The 16412-nt window shown below is 45.6% G+C and overlaps 1 protein-coding gene across 1 annotated transcript; it reads left to right on the forward strand.

Annotated features, from left to right (window-relative positions):
* Positions 1–1195: 1195 nt before the first annotated feature.
* On the forward strand, positions 1196–15971 carry LOC115189695 (serine/threonine-protein kinase PAK 5-like). Its single transcript, XM_029748235.1, has 3 exons — positions 1196–1567; positions 11036–11259; positions 15887–15971. Exons 1-3 carry the CDS (start codon positions 1522–1524, stop codon positions 15935–15937), a joined length of 321 nt encoding a protein of 106 aa, XP_029604095.1. The 5' UTR covers positions 1196–1521; the 3' UTR covers positions 15938–15971.
* Positions 15972–16412: the final 441 nt, after the last annotated feature.

Genomic DNA, 16412 nt, shown 5'->3' on the forward strand with positions numbered 1-16412 from the left:
CCATATGTAGTATACTGTATCTAAGGATACTTAATATACAGTTCATAACTAGTGGAATAGTTATCATACCCAGCACACCCCTAACTACCATAGTAACTACAGTGTATTCACTCTATTTACAACCCATTTGTCACCTCAGCCCTTGCACAGATATGCAGTGTGTGTGTGTGTGTGTGTGTGTGTGTGTGTGTGTGTGTGTGTGTGTGTGTGTGTGTGTGTGTGTGTGTGTGTGTGTGTGTGTGTGTGTGTCAGTCCTCTCCCAAAGTGGCATGTGTATTATTGGCCCAGGGGACTGGGGAGGGTGTAGCTGCCATACATGCCTTCAGCCAGTTTCTGCTCTCCCTTAGCCTTGCAAAGCAGCCAGTTTCTGCTCTCCCTTAGCCTTGCAAAGCAGCCAGTTTCTGCTCTCCCTTAGCCTTGCAAAGCAGCCAGTTTCTGCTCTCCCATAGCCTTGCAAAGCAGCCAGATTCCGTGAGCTTACATGAATGTTGCTGCACGGATATAAGGCTAACTCTCCCTCTCTCTCCCTCCTCCCTCTCTTCCTCTGAATGGTGGGGTACAAGATGAGATCTCATGTAGAATGTGACTCTGACCTCCACCGGGGAGGTGTGTGTGTGTGTGTGTGTGTGTGTGTGTGTGTGTGTGTGTGTGTGTGTGTGTGTGTGTGTGTGTGTGTGTGTGTGTGTGTGTGTGTCGGTCCTTGGCTGTCACTGTTGAGTGTTTCCATGTTGTTGGGCAAAGGGCCAGATTCTGTCACTACCAACTGGAGCAGCGGTTTCTCTCTCTCTCTTTCAGATCATATTTTTCCTTCTAAGTCTCTCTCTCCTCTCCTTTGTTTTCTGTGTGTGTAAAATAAAAAGAGAGAGACAGAGAGAGACAGAGAGAGAAAGAGAGCTGGGCATGATTCCTCTGGGTACCAGCATCATTGGCAAGAGGCCAGATATTGTGTGTGTGTCTGTTCCGATCAGGGAGAGGACACAAGACACAGGAGACACAAACACATACACACACTGACACTCAGCAGCAGCAATGGCACCAGAAGGTCTACGTGAGGATGCAGAGCAGAAAGCCTTAGGGAGAATGGATGTGATGGTTGTGAGCATTTAGTTTGGGACGAGGCCGTCAGGGTGAATCTCATAGTGAAAGGGAAAGGGACGTGTCCAGGCTGTCTGGCTGTGCCTTGCCATAGCTTGGCTGGGCTGTTGGTGTCTGCAGTTTTCCGGTCTGTTCCTGTCCTTATCTACAGTACTGTCTCTGACTGGGATTTAGCAGACAGAACAGGCTAGCTCGCTGGCTGGCTAACTAACTAGCCTTCTACAGGGATTGGGCCTGAAAACCCATGCCATTGCGGTGGATTATGTTTTTACGTTCCTTACTTTGTTTATCAGGTTGAATTGGGTAAAGTACAGTAGACTAATAATAATACTGAAGAATAAAAAGGACTGGTCTGGAGGACTCTGGTTGCTGGATACTAGGACTGTACCGGTTCTCATAATGTAGGGCTGTAAATGCCTTGTTGAAATGGGGCATTTCTATTGGTTGAGAGGAAGTATGACTCCGTTACCAGGTAAGCTGACATGTGGATGGTGTAGTATTAATACCCTGATATGTTTCTCTCTGACTGTCAGAGACAACTATTATCAATGAAATGTAAAACATCAAAAATATGACTTCTAGGAGTTTTAAACTTGGTCATACTATAGACCAGGGTATTCAACTCTTACCCTATGAGCTCCGGAGCCTGTTGGTTTTCTGTTCTACCTAATAGTTAATTGCACCCACCTGGTGTCCCAGGTCTAAATCAGTCCCTGTTTAGAGGGGAACAATGAAAATATGCAGTGGTACTGGCTTCAAGGTCCAGAGTTGAGTTTGAGGGCAGACTGTTAGATTAATACTGAATTCTGAACCTGACCCCATTCCTGGAAGTATGTATAGGGACCCAAGCGTTTACAAAGCTATGAGTAGCAGAATAAAAAGCCAACTATTAACCAGATGTATCCAAACTTGATCAAGAACAGAAATGGTTTACCGCAGGAAGAATATACCTCTACAGGTAGATGGATCTGAGCGTCGATATAAACATGAATTTTGGACCCAATTAAAAAATCTTGAGGTAACAACATCTTGATAGAACAAAATGAACAGAAATAAACAACAACCACTTCACAACAGAGAACAACACCTGAAGAACAAGAGCCTAAGATAATTCAACAGTCATTGGGTTGGTACAGTGAATACAAAGTGTCCAACTTGGCAACCATGTGTGGTACAGTACAGTACTGTACATGTGGTGCAGTAGCAACAGAAAATTCTGTAGCGCGTGAGACTGTCAGGCCACAGACTCATGATGGGATGACGATGTGGGATGGTGATTTGTGATTGGATGCTTTGATGGCTCAAGACGTTTGAACATGGAGTTAGCAACACCCTAGTTGTGGGTTTAGTTTAGTGGGAAGATGTATTTTTTGGCAATAGCTCAGTGTAGATTGTGGTGGCCCACATCTGAACTCGCTGGCCTTTATAAGAAATGCTGCTTGTATGAAGATGACAGGGACAAAACTGTAGCATAATATTTGTGTGTTTCAGAAATGCCTCCTCTGCCTTGGGGCTGGGGGTGGAGGGAGAAGGAGGGCAAATGTCTACATTTGTAACACCTTTGTTGTGTCTAAATAGGAATTGCAGCTATGTTTTATGTTCTATTTAAATTTATGTCAGAAAATCAAAGACAGTATGTTCATATTTGTGATATATGTGCATCTTGTGTAGCTAAATGAATTCTCTATGCCTCAGATCCCAAATTATGACGTGAACACATTGTGAGAATCTAACATGCAGTGAGTTTAGCATGATCATTCAAAGAAACACTGCGCTGTGGGAGGGAGTGCTGTAACCCAGTTCCTAACTAGCCCTGCTGCAGTATAACGTAACATATGCCTAGGGACCAAAAATAGACACAAACTCACCCACCTCACACACACTTGCGCCCATGAATTGATAAACCCTTGGACATACTCACGCACACACACATACATGCTTGCTCATACAGGCACACACACATACACACACACACACACACACACACACACTATTGCGGACGTGTGCGTGTGTGCGTGCGTGCGTGCGTGCGTGCGTGTGTGTGTTGTGGCTGAGTTTTGGGCGCAGGGTTTTGGGCACAGGGGAAGTGCCTGCCGTGGCTCAGATGGCGACAGATGGCTAGAGACAAATCAGCCTGGGAATCAGGATCCCTGCCCCTCTTACTCTGTGTTGAGGACGTTCTGCCATGCTGGGAAATGTGTGTCTCTGTGTGTGTCTGTGTCTGTGTGTCTGAGTCCAGAACTTGGTTGGTGTCTATGAATGTGTGTGGGGGTATATTGCACCTTGGTGGTACAGTATATGTTTGTGTGGGGTTGAACTGGGTTATGTAAGGTCCTCATAACACCTGTTTAGAAACTTGACTAAGACACACACCACAACTTGACTGTGGAGCAAAGCTGCCCTCTCAATGACTCCTGCAGTTCAGACTTGAACACACACACACACACGCACACACGTACACACACGTACACACAAACTCACTCGTGTTTGCAGTACTTACTTATGCATTGTTTATGAACAATACCATTCTCTCTATATCAGTTACCTAGAATAGCATGTTATTGTCTTTTTCGTGACCAGGCTACTGTCTCCTCATCCCAGTAACATTGTAACTCTTGGCTGCAATAATCTTTGGGACATTATTATTCTCAATGAAGTGCTTTGCAATCTGCTGATAAATTACAGCTCAGTAGTTTCTGGAGTGACTTTTAAGACAACCTGTGCATGAAGTAGGTTTTCCTATAGAGGGAATTCAGAGGCCTCCTCGTCTAAATGCTGTTCACTTCAAACCCTGCTCTGTACTGTTACTTCATGTGTTGGTAGTACGCAGCCAGTCACGCACATTGTTTTTGTGTGTGTGGGGTATGTATGTCAGTGTGCATATGCCAGGGTGAATGTGTGTTTATGTGTGTGTGTGTGTGTGTGTGTGTGTGTGTGTGTGTGTGTGTGTGTGTGTGTGTGTGTGTGTGTGTGTGTGTGTGTGTGTGTGTGTGTGCCTGGATGAGCAGTCCAGCAGTTTGTGCCAGTATTCCTCTTACAACCAGGCCTGGGAAGCCTTACACCCTGCTAACCTCTGGAACCTTACGCCCTGCTAACCTCTGGAACCTTACGCCCTGCTAACCTCTGGAACCTTACGCCCTGCTAACCTCTGGAACCTTACGCCCTGCTAACCTCTGGAACCTTACGCCCTGCTAACCTCTGGAACCTTACGCCCTGCTAACCTCTGGAACCTTACGCCCTGCTAACCTCTGGAATCCCATTCCCAAAACACACACATTGCCCCTTGGCTTGCGTCTCTCTCCCTGCTCAAAATCCTGATGCGATCCCCCTAAGTGAGCTGCTGGGGCTGAGCTTCTCTGTCTGTGTGTAGTGTCAGTGTTCTCCAGGACTTAAAGAGAGTACAGGCTTTCGATCCATCTTGTCACTGACACACCTGATTCAACTAGTCAATTAACCATCAAACCCTTCATTAGTTCAATTACTGTAGGTGGGTCGGTGCTGGGCTGTACACCCTGCTGGGCCGTACACCCTGCTGGGCCGTACACCCTGCTGGGCCGTACACCCTGCTGGGCCGTACACCCTGCTGGGCCGTACACCCTGCTGGGCCGTACACCCTGCTGGGCCCACTCCCCCAATCTATACAACTGCTGGCTTTTAGTTAGGGAAGCTAGCTAGTGTCTGTCACTGACACCCAGAGATAGTGTATCTCATTCAGTGTGTTTTAGTGCAGTTGTTGAGGTAATTCACTTGGCTCTATATTTTTAGTAGTTGTAATGTTTTCTATTAGTGGCTGATTGCGGCTGTTTTACTTTCAAGAGGACACACTGGTGGTTAGGGATAAGAATAGTAACAGGTCAAACACCTTCGGCCAATCAGTAAAGATGCTACTGGCACTCAGCCAATGAGGAAAAGGTTTGTTGGCATGGCCGCAGTTCGTAAGGAGATTATTGGCAGGTCAAATATGGATAAGGGGAGATGGAGTCAGATAATGCAGGAATGTGCATGTTAGCTGGTTATTTTGGAGACGTGAAAGGCGTGCTAGTTATGTGTGTGTGTGTGTGTGTGTGTGTGTGGTGTGTGTGTGTGTGTGGTGTGTGTGCGCGTGTGGTGTGTGTGGTGTGTGTGTGTGTGGTGTGCGTGTGTGGTGTGTGTGTGGGTGGTGTGTGTGCGCGTGTGGTGTGTGTGGTGTGTGTGTGTGTGTGCGTGTGTGGTGTGTGTGTGTGTGAGTGTGCCACTCTGCCACTCCATCGCCTCCATTCCTCCCCTTTCCCTCCTATAATAACTCCATCTCTTTCCCTTCTCATCTCCTGACCACACCACCTGTCCTCTACTCCCTCCCTCCCTTTCTTCTCCTCTCCTCTCTCACTCCCTTTTCTGCTCCCTCTCTCCCTAAATCAGCCTGCGATCTCTCCTGAGGGAGTGTGAGCAAATTGAATGAGAAAGTCTCCATTAATCATTCTATCAGCTCTGGGTCCTCGCTCCTCTATCGCTTTTCTATCAGGCAACGGCAACTTCTACTTGTTGAGGTCCTAACTTTTTTATCAGGCACTTTTACTGGCCAGAGCTACTTGAGTGGTCTTTGCAGGGGCTCATGAGACTGCTCCTCAGGCACTCCGAGTGAGATACACTCCCTAAGTATTTATTTGGACAGTAAAGCTAAAACATTGAATTTGGCTCTATACACCAGCATTTTTTATTTGATATACAGTGAGGGAAAAAAGTATTTGAACCCCTGCTGATTTTGTATGTTTGCCCACTGACAAAGAAATGATCAGTCTATAATTTTAATGGTAGGTTTATTTGAACAGTGAGAGACAGAATAACAACAAAAAAATCCAGAAAAACGCATGTTAAAAATGTTATAAATTGATTTGCATTTTAATGAGGGAAATAAGTATTTGACCCCCTCTCAATCAGAAAGATTTCCGGGTGTCTTTTATACAGGTAATGAGCTGAGATTAGGAGCACACTCTTAAAGGGAGTGCCCCTAATCTAAGCTTGTTACCTTTATAAAAGACACCTGTCCACAGAAGCAATCAATCAATCAGATTCCAAACTCTCCACCATGGCCAAGACCAAAGAGCTCTCCAAGGATGTCAGGGACAAGATTGTAGACCTATACAAGGCTGGAATGGGCTACAAGACCATCGCCAAGCAGCTTGGTGAGAAGGTGACAACAGTTGGTGCGATTATTCGCAAATGGAAGAAACACAAAATAACTGTCAATCTCCCTCAGCCTGGGGCTCCATGCAAGATCTCACCTCGTGGAGTTGCAATGATCATGAGAACGGTGAGGAATCAGCCCAGAACTACACGGGAGGATCTTGTCAATGATCTCAAGGCAGCTGGGACCATAGTCACCAAGAAAACAATTGGTAACACACTACGCCGTGAAGGACTGAAATCCTGCAGCGCCCGCAAGGTCCCCCTGCTCAAGAAAGCACATATACATGCCCGTCTGAAGTTTGCCAATGAACATCTGAATGATTCAGAGGACAACTGGGTGAAAGTGTGGCGGTCAGATGAGACCAAAATGGAGCTGTTTGGCATCAACTCAACTCGCCGTGTTTGGAGGAGGAGGAATGTGTAACGATCGTCTGACAGAGGGGACCAAGATGCAGCGTGGTAAGTGCTCATATTAACTTTAATGACACTTTAAATAAAACAAGAAAACAAAAGCCAACAGTTCTGCCAGGTGAACACACAAGACAGAAAACAACTACCCACAAGACCCCAAAGGAAAACAGGCTGCCTAAGTATGGCTCCCAATCAGCGACAACGATGTACAGCTGTCCCTGATTGAGAGCCATACCAGGCCAAAACAAAGAAATACAAAAACATAGAAAAAAGGACATAGAATGCCCACCCTAGTCACACCCTGGCCTAACCAAAATAGAGAACAAAAACCTCTCTATGGCCAGGGCGTGACAGAATGCTGCCTATGACCCCAAGAACACCATCCCCACCGTCAAACATGGAGGTGGAAACATTATGCTTTGGGGGTGTTTTTCTGCTAAGGGGACACGACAACTTCACCGTATCAAAGGGACGATGGACGGGGCCATGTACCGTCAAATCCTGGGTGAGAACCTCCTTCCCTCAGCCAGGGCATTGAAAATGGGACGTGGATGGGTATTCCAGCATGACAATGACCCAAAACACACGGACAAGGCAACAAAGGAGTGGCTCAAGAAGAAGCACATTAAGGTCCTGGAGTGGCCTAGCCAGTCTCCAGACCTTAATCCATAGAAAATCTGTGGAGGGAGCTGAAGGTTCGAGTTGCCAAACGTCAGCCTCGAAACCTTAAGAAGATCTGCAAAGAGGAGTGGGACAAAATCCCTCCTGAGATGTGTGCAAACCTGGTGGCCAACTACAAGGAACGTCTGACCTCTGTGATTGCCAACAAGGGTTTTGCCACCAAGTACTAAGTCATGTTTTGCAGAGGGGTCAAATACTTATTTCTCTCATTAAAATGCAAATCATTTTATAACATTTTTGACATGCGTTTTTCTGTTTTTTTTGTTGTTGTTATTCTGTCTCTCACTGTTCAAATAAACCTACCATTAAAATTATAGACTGATCATTTCTTTGTCAGTGGGCAAACGTACAAAATCAGCAGGGGATCAAATACTTTTTTCCCTCACTGTATACACAAATTTTTATATGAGGCGACAGTACATAATGACACCTTTTATTTGAAGATATTTTTATCTGTTTTACCAATCAGAAATTAAAGCAATACACACTGCTCAAAAAAATAAAGGGAACACTAAAATAACACATCCTAGATCTGAATGAATGAAATAATCTTATTAAATACTTTTTTCTTTACATACTTGAATGTGCTGACAACAAAATCACACAAAAATAATCAATGGAAATCCAATTTATCAACCCATGGAGGTCTGGATTTGGAGTCACACTCAAAATTAAAGTAAAAAAACCACACTACAGGCTGATGCAACTTTGATGTAATGTCCTTATAACAAGTCAAAATGAGGCTCAGTAGTGTGTGTGGCCTCCACGTGCCTGTATGACCTCCCTACAACGCCTGGGCATGCTCTTGATGAGGTGGCCGATGGTCTCCTGAGGGATCTCCTCCCAGACCTGGACTAAAGCATCCGCCATCTCCTGGACAGTCTGTGGTGCAACATGGCGTTGGTGGATGGAGCGAGACATGATGTCCCAGATGTGCTCAATTGGATTCAGGTCTGGGGAACGGGCGGGCCAGTCCATAGCATCAATGCCTTCCTCTTGCAGGAACTGCTGACACACTCCAGCCACATGAGGTCTAGCATTGTCTTGCATTAGGAGGAACCCAGGGCCAACCGCACCAGCATATGGTCTCACAAGGGGTCTGAGGATCTCATCTCGGTACCTAATGGCAGTCAGGCTACCTCTGGCGAGCACATGGACGGCTGTGCGGCCCCCCAAAGAAATGCCACCCCACACCATGACTGACCCACCGCCAAACCGGTCATGCTGGAGGATGTTGCAGGCAGCAGAACGTTCTCCATGGCGTCTCCAGACTGTCACGTCTGTCACATGTGCTCAGTGTGAACCTGCTTTCATCTGTGAAGAGCACAGGGCGCCAGTGGCGAATTTACCAATCTTGGTGTTCTCTGGCAAATGCCAAACGTCCTGCACGGTGTTGGGCTGTAAGCACAACCCCCACCTGTGGACGTCGGGCCCTCATACCACCCTCATGGAGTCTGTTTCTGACCGTTTGAGCAGACACATGCACATTTGTGGCCTGCTGGAGGTCATTTTGCAGGGCTCTGGCAGTGCTCCTCCTGCTCCTCCTTGCACAAAGGCGGAGGTAGCGGTCCTGCTGCTGGGTTGTTGCCCTCCACGTCTCCTGATGTACTGGCCTGTCTCCTGGTAGCGCCTCCATGCTCTGGACACTACGCTGACAGACACAGCAAACCTTCTTGCCACAGCTCGCATTGATGTGCCATCCTGGATGAGCTGCACTACCTGAGCCACTTGTGTGGGTTGTAGACTCCGTCTCATGCTACCACTAGAGTGAAAGCACCGCCAGCATTCAAAAGTGACCAAAACATCAGCCAGGAAGCATAGGAACTGAGAAGTGGTCTGTGGTCCCCACCTGCAGAACCACTCCTTTATTGGGGGTGTCTTGCTAATTGCCTATAATTTCCACCTGTTGTCTATTCCATTTTGCACAACAGCATGTGAAATGTATTGTCAATCAGTGTTGCTTCCTAAGTGGACAGTTTGATTTCACAGAAGTGTGATTGACGTGGAGTTACATTGTGTTGTTTAAGTATTCCCTTTATTTTTTTTAGCAGTATATGTTTCTAGTCCCCCCATTTGATGGCGTCATAAGTATTTGTACAAACTCACTTATAGTGTATTAAGTATTTGGTCCCATATTCCTTGCACACAATGACTACATCAGGCTTGTGACTCTACAAACTTGTTGGATGTATTTGCAGTTTGTTTTGGTTGTGTTTAGGATTATGTTGTGCTCAATAGAAATGAATGGTATATAATGTATTGTGTCATTTTGGAGTCACTTTTATTGTAAACAAGAATAAAATGAGTTTCTGAACACTTATACATTGATGTGAATGCTACCATGATTACAGATAATCATGAATGAATTGTGAATAATGATTAGTGAGAAAGTTACAGAGACAAAGATATCCCCCCCATACATCCTCCTATTGACTTAGATAAGGCTGAATGCACACACTAGCCTATTCTTCTCCTAAGCGTGTTTTTCTGACCATATGTCCCTCTGTCTACTTACCATGGCTTCTGCAGCTGGCCTGGCAGGGCTGGTGTGTGTTGCTAGGTCAGGCTGGCACGACGGAGGTCCGGAGCGGTGATACAGACAGAGAAACAGCTTTGTTTCCCCTTGAAGACAATGTTCCTACAGGGAAGAAAGACAGGAAGGCAAAGTTCCTACAGGGGAGAGAGACAGGAAGACAACTTTCCTACAGGGGAGAGAGACAGGAAGACAAAGTTCCTACAGGGAAGAAAGACAGGAAGACAAAGTTCCTACAGGGGAGAGAGACAGGAAGACAAAGTTCCTACAGGGGAGAGAGACAGGAAGACAAAGTTCCTACAGGGGAGAGAGACAGGAAGACAATGTTCCTACAGGGGAGAGAGACAGGAAGACAATGTTCCTACAGGGGAGAGAGACAGGAAGACAATGTTCCTACAGGGGAGAGAGACAGGAAGACAATGTTCCTACAGGGGAGAGAGACAGGAAGACAATGTTCCTACAGGGAAGAGAGACATGAAGACAATGTTCTTACAGGGGAGTGAGACAGGAAGACAATATTCCTACAGGGGAGAGAGACAGGAAGACAGGGATACAAAAAGGCTTCGGAAGTTTGTCATTTCCACTTTGACATTTCAGACTTGATTTTCAATGTTAATTAGTACGTGAAGTGTGTGTGTGTGTGTGTGTGTGTGTGTGTGTGTGTGTGTGTGCATGCACTTATGCAGTGTGTGTGTTTAAATCTCCCAGTGAGGATACCTGATAACATTTTATTGTACTGCATAAACTAACTAGGCTAAACCATTGATTCTCTCTCCCACATCCACTTCTCCAGCTAGTTACCTCACTGAAACATACTGCAAAAAGGAACATAAAGTAAAGGTTAAGGATGCTATAAGTGTTGAAGTGGGAGATATCTCGACTATCTCTTGCAGCCTGTGTCCCAATAACATACAGTATATCGACTTCATAATGTACTTATTCATCGAATACGGTGTTTCCCAAATAGTGGGTTTGGACCACTAAGTCTGCTGTGTCTGTCTGTCGGGACCTGCTTGTTTTTTTTATAAAACATCTCTCTGTCTGTTCCCAGGTTTGAATAAAAACATCTCTCTGTCTGTTCCCAGGTTTGAATAAAAACATCTCTGTTTGTTCCCAGGTTTGAATAAAAACATCTCTGTTTGTTCCCAGGTTTGTCCAGGTTTTCCAGCATGTTTGGGAAGAAGAAAAAGAGGCTGGAGATTTCAGCTCCGTCTAACTTCGAGCACCGGGTCCACACGGGTTTCGATGCTCGGGAGCAGAAGTTCACGGGCCTGCCCCAGCAATGGCAGAGTCTCCTGGCAGACACAGCCAACAGGCCGAAGCCCATGGTAGACCCCTCCTATATCACGCCCATACAGCTGGCTCCTATGAAGGTAGAGTAACGGGTAGACAAACGGTGCTTCTCTGTCTGTCTCTATTCTCTCATTCATGTCTCTTTCCTTCTTTCTTTCCCTCGGATTCTCTCTATCTCCCTTTTTAATCCCCTTTCTTATATTATATTTTACTTAATGGGTTGTGAAATCTGTTGTGAAATGTAATGCTTTTAATTGTATAGAACTGTCTTAATTTTGCTGAACCCCAGGAAGAGTAGCTGCTGACTTTGTAGCAGCTAATGGGGATCCATAATAAATACAAATACTTTTCCTTTCTCCTTTTCACTCCCTCTCCATTTCTCTCCCTCTCTATATATTATGCCCCCCTTCTCTCTCTCTCTCTCTACTGTACCTATCTATACACACCGGGTGTCCTTGAGCACCAGTCTGGCTCCATTCACATGTTATGAGCTGTTATGTTGTCTTTATGTGAAGGGAAGATGGTCAATTCTTCTACGGGGTAGATGTAACATAGTAAATGTAAATCCGGGATGCTATGATATGTTACGTTTCGAATGGTATGTATTCATTTTTGGAGGTCCATCATCCATTTTGTATGATATGTTTGAATTGCAATTCGTACATTATGTCACGTTCTGTTTGTTGTGGCTAATGTTAAGTAGGTGGCTAATGCTAGCTAGGCTAGGGGTTAGAGTTAGGGGTTAGGGTTTGGGTTAAGGTTAAGGTTAGGGTTTTGAGTTAGGTTAAAGGGTTAAAGTTAGGGTTAGCTAACATGCTAAGTAGTTGCAAAGTAGCTAAAAAGTAGTAAGCCATTGCGAAGTTGCTAATTACCTAATTAAATGCTAGACGTTCGCGTTATATGCCAACCCATCCACCCCGACCAACCACCCTACTTTAGTTTTTGCCTTAAGTAACCTTCTGTCTTATGTAACCATACCAAAATAACATATCATACTAATTTAAGTGTACCCGGATGTACGTTTACTATGTTACGTCTAGTCTATGAGACCAGGCTGTTCCACAACATGTACAAGCTTCCTCAAGGCTCTAAGAAGTCATAGACCTAGATAAAACATATAGACCTTGAACTTCTGATAGTACCTGAGCTCTCCAGAAATACTAATCTATTCACAGGTTGATTGTTATATTCTTCAGTGTTCCATTATTGATCCTGGGAGTGTCTAATACATCCAGTCACTTACATACCTTTAATTCAGCCAGTTGCACAATTAACTGTTTACAATCGACTTATTATAACTGACTTACCAACACCTAAGGGGATGATTGGATGGCCATGAAAGACTAAGGTATTTTTGGCCATGCTGATTGGTTAGTGGCAAGCTCGTTGCCAAACGTGCAGATAACAAAAGTCGGAGGTATCTTTGGCCAAACTGATTGGTTAGTGGCAAGCTCGTTGCCAAACGTGCAGATAACAAAAGTCGGAGGTATCTTTGGACAAACTGATTGGCTAGTGGCGAGCTTATTGCCAAACGTGCAGGTAACAAAACTGCTGCCGTAACTAGTAATTGTTAAGAGAAATTCAATATCCTATCATTTGTCTTGACAAAACAAATTGGATACAATCTCTTTGCAGATGACAGTGTAAAGTGAATTGCCCGTGTTTCCTCCTCTGTGTCTGTGTTCTGCCTTGTCCCTAAATGTTCCTATGCTGTGTTTTTCTTCAATGACTCATTTATATGCTAGTTTATTCGATAGGGCCAGATACAATTAATACACAGGCAAATTGACTCTTCAACAGTCAGAAGCATTTCACCACCGTGCTTTAGCCTATGCTAGTGTACCACAGCAGTCCCTGAAATTGTAATGCCTGTATATAACACTACTCCTTTAGGAAGCATTAGAGGGGCTTCTGAAGGGATTCTGTTTAGTATGTGGCTGCTAGCTGTTGTAAATAAGCGTCCTAGACCTATTGGCCCAGCCTGTGCTAGCTGTTGTAAATAGGCGTCCTAGACCTATTGGCCCAGCCCGTGCTAGCTGTTGTAAATAGGCGTCCTAGACCTATTGGCCCAGCCCGTGCTAGCCGTGGTAAATAGGCGTCCTAGACCTATTGGCCCAGCCTGTGCTAGCTGTTGTAAATAGGCGTCCTAGACCTATTGGCCCAGCCTGTGCTATTTGTTGTAAATAGGCGTCCTAGACCTATTGGCCCAGCCTGTGCTAGCTGTTGTAAATAGGCGTCCTAGACCTATTGGCCCAGCCTGTGCTAGCTGTTGTAAATAGGCGTCCTAGACCTTTTGGCCCAGCCTGTGCTAGCTGTTGTAAATAGGCGTCCTAGACCTATTGGCCCAGCCTGTGCTAGCTGTTGTAAATAGGTGTCCTAGACCTATTGGCCCAGCCTGTGCTAGCTGTTGTAAATAGGCGTCCTAGACCTATTGGCCCAGCCTGTGCTAGCTGTTGTAAATAGGCGTCCTAGACCTATTGGCCCAGCCCGTGCTAGCTGTTGTAAATAGGTGTCCTAGACCTATTGGCCCAGCCTGTGCTAGCTGTTGTAAATAGGCATCCTAGACCTATTGGCCCAGCCCGTGCTAGCTGTTGTAAATAGGTGTCCTAGACCTATTGGCCCAGCCCGTGCTAGCTGTGGTAAATAGGCGTCCTAGACCTATTGGCCCAGCCTGTGCTAGCTGTGGTAAATAGGCGTCCTAGACCTATTGGCCCAGCCTGTGCTAGCTGTTGTAAATAGGCGTCCTAGACCTATTGGCCCAGCCTGTGCTAGCTGTTGTAAATAGGCGTCCTAGACCTATTGGCCCAGCCTGTGCTAGCTGTGGTAAATAGGCGTCCTAGACCTATTGGCCCAGCCTGTGCTAGCTGTTGTAAATAGGCGTCCTAGACCTATTGGCCCAGCCTGTGCTAGCTGTTGTAAATAGGCATCCTAGACCTATTGGCCCAGCCTGTGCTAGCTGTGGTAAATAGGCGTCCTAGACCTATTGGCCCAGCCTGTGCTAGCTGTTGTAAATAGGCGTCCTAGACCTATTGGCCCAGCCTGTGCTAGCTGTGGTAAATAGGCGTCCTAGACCTATTGGCCCAGCCTGTGCTAGCTGTTGTAAATAGGCGTCCTAGACCTTTTGGCCCAGCCTGTGCTAGCTGTTGTAAATAGGCGTCCTAGACCTATTGGCCCAGCCCGTGCTAGCTGTTGTAAATAGGTGTCCTAGACCTATTGGCCCAGCCTGTGCTAGCTGTTGTAAATAGGCATCCTAGACCTATTGGCCCAGCCCGTGCTAGCTGTTGTAAATAGGTGTCCTAGACCTATTGGCCCAGCCCGTGCTAGCTGTGGTAAATAGGCGTCCTAGACCTATTGGCCCAGCCTGTGCTAGCTGTGGTAAATAGGCGTCCTAGACCTATTGGCCCAGCCTGTGCTAGCTGTTGTAAATAGGCGTCCTAGACCTATTGGCCCAGCCTGTGCTAGCTGTTGTAAATAGGCGTCCTAGACCTATTGGCCCAGCCTGTGCTAGCTGTGGTAAATAGGCGTCCTAGACCTATTGGCCCAGCCTGTGCTAGCTGTTGTAAATAGGCGTCCTAGACCTATTGGCCCAGCCTGTGCTAGCTGTTGTAAATAGGCATCCTAGACCTATTGGCCCAGCCTGTGCTAGCTGTGGTAAATAGGCGTCCTAGACCTATTGGCCCAGCCTGTGCTAGCTGTTGTAAATAGGCGTCCTAGACCTATTGGCCCAGCCTGTGCTAGCTGTGGTAAATAGGCGTCCTAGACCTATTGGCCCAGCCTGTGCTAGCTGTTGTAAATAGGCGTCCTAGACCTATTGGCCCAGCCTGTGCTAGTGTCAGTGTAGCCGTTCTACTCTTCTCCTGCTCCCTGTCTGTGGAGTCCCACTCATACTGCATGTTTTACCCCCCGGCCCCCCGGCTCTCAGCCCTCACACCCTGTGCTCTGTGTGTCACTACACCTGCTTGCACTTTTATTTATTGTCATTATTCGCTGTACAATAAACTGACATAAGCCAACGACACACAACACGGACATACACTTTATCGTTTCAGCAACTGTTTTGATAGTTAATAATCAAACTGAATAGCTGCTACTGACAAAGTAATTGATAAAGAATTGTCGTTGATTGACAACAACAGTGCAAATAATCCTTGAAGCTAAGCACTTAGTCAGAAGACCCATGTCACATCGGGCTTAACGACAGTTTAATATAAATATAATATAAATATTCTCATAGCAATAGACCATCATCTTCGATAAATAAATAAGCAGCATACGTAGCCTGCTTAGCCTTACTGCTTCTAAACTTACCGGTCTTGAAATGGTCCGTATTTGGCAGTGCTGCATTGCACAACTCTAGGCTACATTTGTAGCGGTAGCTTATTCAAAGAAATATGGGTATTATCTTTAGCATTATCCGCTAAGCTACGCTAAGCTACGCTAGTCTATGAGGAGCCACTGGCGTTTGGGAGAATAGGAGCGAGAGGACATGCCATCACAAGATATGACATCAGAAATATATTTAAATACTTCCTGTCTAACCTTTAACCTCAATTGACATTCTACCTCTAACTTAAAAAAGGTTTTAGACATCTGCAGCAACTACACAAAAACATTTTTTTGGTGAAACTTTCTAGAACAACACTGTTGCCATTGGAGATATCTCTGAAGAGGGGAAACAAGACTTTAATTCTGTTGCTCTCTTCACAGATATCTCCCAAGAAAATCCGGTCGGCCGAAACACCCTTGCGAAAAGTATGACTTCTACTACCCTTCACTTCCCTTTTCCTTTTTTTGGTCACATACAGTCACAACCACACACCGCTGTTGTTCTTTAACTACATCTCTCCAAAACTACCTGTCTACGTGCACACTTCCTGTCCTCAGGTGGAAGTAGTGTGTTTAGGTGGCTGGGAGGGGAGTGGTGGGCATAGTACATAGTACATATTTTATCTCTCATATGCATGACCCCGAAAAGTGACAATTCTGTATAGGTAGCGGAATGCTGTTCATTTTCTTTTTATTGAGTATTTTTTTCCAAGATGTGCCAGCGTTGATGTGGATATATGGGTGTGAAATGCATGCTCCCATGGCCTGCTATAAAGAGCAGATTTGTGTAAAAAAAATACAATTTTAAATCATTTCAAATACTGCATCTGTGCTTGATTGAGCTTGTCTGTTGCCATGGAACCACTAGAAAAGCCTTGAAAGTGTAAAACTCGCCCACCTGGCCCTC

The sequence above is a fragment of the Salmo trutta genome, unplaced genomic scaffold (genome assembly GCF_901001165.1).
Source record: "Salmo trutta unplaced genomic scaffold, fSalTru1.1, whole genome shotgun sequence".
Classification (NCBI taxonomy): Eukaryota; Metazoa; Chordata; class Actinopteri; order Salmoniformes; family Salmonidae; genus Salmo; species Salmo trutta.